The 7,010-nt window shown below is 40.9% G+C and overlaps 1 protein-coding gene and 1 pseudogene across 1 annotated transcript; one reads left to right on the forward strand and one right to left on the reverse strand.

Annotated features, from left to right (window-relative positions):
- Window positions 1-851, forward strand: LOC125874181 (uncharacterized; annotated as a pseudogene).
- Window positions 852-1,389: 538 nt separating this feature from the next.
- Window positions 1,390-1,985, reverse strand: LOC125873723 (uncharacterized). Its single transcript, XM_049554592.1, has 2 exons — window positions 1,753-1,985; window positions 1,390-1,677 (listed from the first exon to the last, which is right to left on the reverse strand). Exons 1-2 carry the CDS (start codon window positions 1,906-1,908, stop codon window positions 1,390-1,392), a joined length of 444 nt encoding a protein of 147 aa, XP_049410549.1. The 5' UTR covers window positions 1,909-1,985.
- Between the last annotated feature and the right edge of the window lie 5,025 nt (window positions 1,986-7,010).

Here is a 7,010-nt window from a genome sequence, read left to right on the forward strand (position 1 = left end):
ATGTAAGTTATATGTACATGTATTGATATATTAATAGACAGGCTACTGAAAGTGGTAGAGGAAGAGGCACAGGAAGAGCAGCAGGAGGCAGAGCAAGGGCTAGTAGTTCAACTCAACCACCTAGAGCCTCTTCACAGGCCACCACAAATAATAAAAGTGGTAGAGGAAGAGGCACAGAAAGAGTTTCAAGTTCTATAGGTGTTCCAACTCAATCACATGGAACTGTTACAAACACAGAGGTAATATATCTAATTATTATATCATTTTTAGACAACATAGATATGGTTTAATATTTTGGTTTCAAAGTACAGACTGTAAATGGTAGAGGGAGAGGTAGAGGTACAAGTACAGGTACAAGTAGAGGTAGAGGTAGAGGAACAGGTAGAGGAAGAGGAATACCTCAAGAAAGAAATGTGAATGAAGGACTAGGTAGAGGAAGAGGAATGACTCAACATAGTCAAACTAGTTCTGAAGCAACCTGTAGTGGAAGAGGCCTAGAAAGAGGGAAGAGACCAGTAGAATATGAGGACAACAGTGGAGAACAAACAAGACCTTTTAAAAGGCCAAGAATGGTAGGTGTTGGCATATACCAAGCTGGAGATGGATTTACAACTCTCAATGTAAGTTTACAATTCTCTATGTAAGTTTACAATTGTCAATGCAAGCCTAAATGTCTTATATTTGAATGTGTATTTATCTGACTAAGCAGCCTGGATTGCCAAGTAGAAGAGTCATCAATACTGGTACAAGAGTGACAAAAAGGGCTGATGTTGTTACTAGTGATATTGGCTACACACCAATACGTGGATTCAAATGGAAGGGGAAGACAACTATTACCAGTAGCAACCTAGAAAGAATGAGGGCTGAAAAGGTTATTCAAACTAGGTCTGTAGCTGCTGCTACTGCTAATAGCCAAAGCCAAACAACTTCAAGTAGGAAGACTTTTGTGCCATGGAAGTAGGGCATTTTGATGTTGTCTTGTTCATTTTGACAAACAAAATTTAATTATGTATATTTTGGTGTTGTTTTTGGTTGGAATCAAACTCAATTTTGCGTGTAACCAAACAAAACTTGAATGATTATGTTGAAATGAAGTCCTCTTTTTTTTTTGGTAACAACTGTAAATATATTACCATAACCAACAAAAAGTACGAATACAAATGAAGAGCACCTTTCTCTGATAACAAAGAACAGGCCTCCTACCAAATACATTAACAACTTGTTCAAATCATAACTATTTCAACAACAAAGACCAACAATAACTTGAGCATTCAACAAGTTCTATCCTTCAAGTTACACACACACCTACAACTAGCAAGATCAAGACAATTAGCTTAGTTTCTAGTTACACACACCTGCGACTTCAAAAACTAAAGTCACTAAAGATGTCTATGGCAATTTTGGTTGCACACACCTACAACTTCCATCCTTCACATTCTTGGTTAGACTTAAAAATAGAAAACACACAATAATAATCAAAACAATTAGCTTCAAGTTACAACATTTGTTCTTCTTTTTCTCCTTCATCACGACTTGGTTACTTTCAACACGACTTTCATAAGATGCCAATACTTCTTCCAACTCCTTAATTCTCTTTGCTAATCTCGGAATTACGTACTTAGATCGTATATCAACATCTTCACGATCCCTCCATCTAAAGAAGTTGCACGCATCCTCCTAAAATACGCAAAAAAATAAATTAAAGAAAAATACATAAACAAAAGATCTCCATAAAAGAATTAGGAAACATACACGATAGCGTGGACAAGACCAAAATCTTCGAGCTGGATTGTGCTCCGACCATGAAGTTTGCATTGATAGTAAGTCACCATGTTTGCATCGCAATTTCACTCGCAACATCGGATCATTCTCATCATTACAAATACGATTCAACATTGCATTTGACATTTTCAATCAAAACCTAATCACAAAATTCAGAAGAAACTAAACCATAAAAAACTTTAAATTAACGTTTTAAATTAAAAGATAAAACGAATTCCTACCTTATTTTCTTGGGGAAGATGATGAAGTCGTCAAACAAAGAGAACCAACATTGATCTTGCTATGGAAAAAACCATGAAATCGAAAAATTAGGGCTGCCAACAGCTATTTTTGGATTTAAAATTGGGGAAGATGACATAAATTGATTATATAATTAATAATAAAGAAAGAAAATGACACGTGGCACTTTTAAATTGGTCCATGGCAGTAAAATCACTGAATGACGCGCCTCATGTGCGTGGTAACAACCCAGACGAGGGAATGGGTCAAAATGGCCCACTTACAACGATATTAAATAGTTCTGTGGGGTGATAGGACACTTTGAAAGTTAAGGTGTCTTTATGAAAATACGGGACAACTTTAATTGTGTCTTTATGTCTTTTCTCTATTTTAATTTGATAATCTTGCCTGTATTTTCTTGATTGTTGAAATCCCGTATTGTTGTGCATTGAAATGATTTAAATTTTGTAGGGTTGTGCTTGCATGTTGTTTAGTTTGGTTGGGTGAAGTTTGAGTAGCATTTATTTGTGCCAAACGACGTAATTTACCTAATGATAGAGCGGGTGACGTCCTTCTTAATGGCAAAAGTCGTCAATTGGCCAAATTTCGCAAAATCGTGAGAAGTCTGAGTATCCCGAGGAAACGGGTGTTATGGGTCTTCCTTTAATTTGACCAATGCATGCTTTGATTTTGTTTTTGGGGGTTGCGGGGTTGAATTCGAGATGATGGGTTGAAAGTAGGCACGTTGGGTCATTTGGCGAGCTGGGTCGAGCTCGCCGAACCACTCGGCAGTTCGCTGAAGTTCCTCATTTCGCCTTTCATTTCATGCTTAATGTGTTGTTGGGATCTGTAACTTTCAGCAAGAAACCTGAGGTCGCCGAAGGCACTCAGCGACTCGCTGAAAGACTTCTTGATCTCCTTTTGTCTGCACCCCAAACCATTTTTGCACTGTAACTTTCGGTGGGTTAACCCTTGATTGCCAAAAGCTGTCGGCGATTCGCCAACAGGCCTTCCCCATTGCCAACTTGCCAAAATTTTAAAGCCAATCCTTTTGGCGAGCCCGATCTAGCTCACCAAAGCGATTCAGCGACTTACCGCTTTGTTTGGTGAGTCTTTCTGCAATTGTTTTTCTATGAATTTGATTGAGTTATTTTTAACTTTTTCCCGATGTTTTGCAGATATGGTACGAACAAATATAGACATGCCACCCCGGAAAAGAGTATGGGTTATCACTATAAATGAAGGGGGATCAAAACCTCCAAAGAAGGGCATACAAGAGCCTCCTCCAGGTGACAAAGGCAAGGGAAAGAGGCCCATATCCGGTAGGGCGACTAGTGGTTTCCAGGATGCTTTATCTGATCCTGAGGATGACCAGCCTTTGCAGTCCCGGCAGAATGAAATCCGGGCTAGATCTCAACCTGACTCAGCCAAAGTCCATTCTGCTTCCACACCAGCTGACTCAGTGCCAGCTCAGGCACTTACTGTGACCCCTGTGCAACCTGTCATTCCTCTTCCCAAGATTCTGAACTGGTTAAAAGGTGATGGTTTGCGAACCATCTTAGAAGAGAAGTTGCTCTCGACAGAAGGCCTGGAAGGCAAGTATTCAGATGTGAGGGACACCATTCACTACCATAGGTTTAATCAGTTTACCAGGCCCCGAGGCCCTTACATTCCTTCATGAGTCCGGGAGTTCTATCTAGCCTATGGTGACTTGGTCTCGAAGAGCAAGAAAAAGGCGAGCGAGTTCAGACCGATGAAGTTTGTCATGGTACGGAGAAAGGAAGTTGGGTGCAATAGTGAGTACATAAACACTATACTAGGTAGAGCTCTACACTCTACACACCCTTCTGATGGATTGCCCGTTGCTCAGTTTAGATGATTTAAATGGCTGGCTGGCACCTTTGATTTTTGATACCACCCCGAGGTAGATCGAGGCGGGAGCCCCTATGTAGAAGAGGGACTTGAGTGTTGCTACCCGGTTCTGGTTTAGCTTTATTAGTAGCACCATTATGCCATCCCAGAACGAGTATGTCCTCCGCCATCCTAAGGCGGCATGACTTGGGTCTATCATATCCCGGAGGAGCATCGACATGGGACTCCTTATTGAGCAAGAGATGGCCATGAGGGCCAAGCAGAGGCAGACCTCCTTGCCATTCCCAATTCTGGTCACTGAATTATGTCAGCGTGATAGAGTTCCCCGGGATGATATGAGAGATATTGAGGTTACCCCATCTTCCTCCACTGACATCCGACGCATTGATGCCGAGTATACTCGTAAGGAGGCTGATAGGAGGAGAACAGCTCCAACAGATACTTCTCCAGAGGTTGATGTGGATTCTATACCTACAGAGGAATCTTTGCCTACTCCGGCCTCCGGGCCTTTAGGTACTTATCCCCCTACTTCTTCTTCACATGCTCCAGGCACATCCATTTTCTCGCAGCAGACCAAGATTACTGAGGCGATGATCCTGAAGATGGGGCATCTAGCCCATTCAGCTGACGTGAGGGCTAGCAGACTTGAGAGAGATGTCCCTCTTATGATTGAGGCTGTCATTTTAGCTGCACTGACCCCTCTTCAGAATTCCATTTACACTCTCACCACAAGAGTTGAGGCCTGTGTGAGAAGGTAGGGGGAGACCTCTGAGGTTACGGCTTTGAAAGCCAAGGTAGCAGCCTTGAGGAAGGACGTAGACTATCTGAAGTCGGTACTTTATTACTAGAGGCTGCAGATGATTTGGACACTCCTGAGACTTCAGAGATTCCTCCGGCTACTACCAGAGATGTACATAGGGATGAGGTAGCAGTTGATGAGTCGGATGCTGAGACCGATGAGGAGCAGATAAAGATATGGGAGGACAACATATATGAAGACTTTTCGGATCATGAGAGACAATCATGCAGTCGGTGATCCAGAAATCACTGACCGAGACTTCTATGGCAGCTCCTAGTGGGTCTGTTACTGTTATTGCTTCTTAGCTGACTCCGGGTACTGAAGCCCTAGTCCAGACTGATACACCGGGAACTGATGCCCAAACAGATGGAGCGACTGTGTAGACATGATCCCCTTTTTACCTCCCTCTATGTATTTCTTTATTTTTAACTTTTGGATATTTTTTGTTTGAATTTGAGGACAAATTACTTTATTTGTGGTGGGGTGAGGCCCACCTTTTGTGTGATTTTTTGTGAATATATATGTTTGTTTATACATTTGGGTTTTTGAGCCATAATTGTGTTTTTACACTACTTTTTGTGGAAGATCTGAGCTTGTGGCTCTGTGTTTTTAATTGTAAATGATTTTTGGACCTTTCAAAAAATTTTGCCATCTTTTGTTTGTGTTGAATATGGCTGTTCTTTTGCAAATTTAAGTATCGTTTTTGATCAATACTGATGACTTGAATAGTGCCCATAATTGAAGAAAAATAAATGTTCGGCTACGATGAGGCCAAATGTAGTTGCATAGACAATATGTAAACTCTTTGCATCTCGTTATGACTAGCCAAGTATCGAATTGAGTCTCTTGTGATGAACATTGCACACTAGTGAAAGTGTGGAGTCTTGTTTGTCATTGGTGTCGATGCCTTGCGTGATGAGCTTACTGTGAACCATGTGTGATGACACCTAGAATTTGCCCCGTTGGTCCGATTGACTAAGTGATGCAATCTCTTGATATGATCTTAGGCAACTTTAAAGAGTGTGAAACAATTTGACATTATACCTCTTTTGTGGCCTACCTTGTGAGTGTGTGAACTCCTTTTGAGCACCCTGTGAGCCTTAACCTTTTCTTGGAAGAAACTTGATGACATTGTGACATTTTATTGATCCATTACCCATAATCCTCATGATTTGTGGTTTGTTTGAATAGCCAACTTAGGCCAAATGCCTAAGTTGGAGGTGTGGTGAAAAGAGAGGGTAAATCAAGGAGTGCAAGAAAGTCCCCTTTTACCCATGTTTTGCGAAAAATGGAACCCCTCCATACAAAAAGATAGAAGAAAAGAATGAAAAAGAAAAAGAAAGAAAAAGTCGTGGAATAAAGTTGTGAAAATGCAAAAAAAGTGGGGTTTCCAACAGTCCATGGAAAGTGAATAATGGGATGACTTGTAAGCACGAATGAAAAATGATGAAGAAAAGGAAAAGAAGTATTGTTCACACCACATTTCATGATGACTATAGCTATTGAGACTAAATGACCATACATTTGCACTCAACCCCGTTACAAGCCTTGGAAAGACCTTTTTGATCTTTAGTGAGCTGAAACAAATGTTAGTTGGAAAATACGGGCAAACCTACGGGTGAAATCATACATTGTGTTCATCTTTGTGAGTGTGAGTGTTGCATTTGATTCCGGAACTTTAAATTGTTGAACCATTCTGTGTGAATATGGAATCATTCTATGTGTGAGAGTATTTGAGTATCTTTGTTGAGCTTGAACTTGCATTTGAAGCAAGTATTGTGAGCTTGAGATTCTTTAATATTGGTGAGTCACAACTTGAATCTTTAAGTGCACAATTGATTCTTGCGTTAGTAAGTTGAGTCTTGTTGTGTGCATTCATGATTGAGTCTTGTTTAGCACTATTTGAGACATCCTTTTTGAACTGCTGAACTTGAGTTTTACTTGAGGACAAACAAAAGTTTAAGTTGGGGGTGTTGATGAGTCCACGATTTGGACTCATTTAGGGCTTCGTTTTAATAGATCTAGTGTCCTCAAATTCATATTTTGTACCAATAACTGATGTAAATCCTTGAATTTCAGGTATTTGGATTGAGGAACAAAGCATGGACATTATTGAGCAGAAAGGAACAAGGCAGCTGAAAGAACGGAGGAAAGAAGGCATGAGGATCGCCTAACTCATTAGGCGAGTCGCCGAACGGCCAGCGTCTCGCCTAATGTTTCAGAGTGCCAATCCCTGAAGGAAAAAATCTAGTCGGCGAGAAAATCAAGCAGTCAGCGAGTCGGCGAACGGTTCCGCGATGCAGTGCCATATCGCCCAAAGTTACAAAACCTGAAGAAG

Source organism: Solanum stenotomum, chromosome 8 (assembly GCF_019186545.1).
Source record: "Solanum stenotomum isolate F172 chromosome 8, ASM1918654v1, whole genome shotgun sequence".
In the NCBI taxonomy this organism is placed as follows: Eukaryota; Viridiplantae; Streptophyta; class Magnoliopsida; order Solanales; family Solanaceae; genus Solanum; species Solanum stenotomum.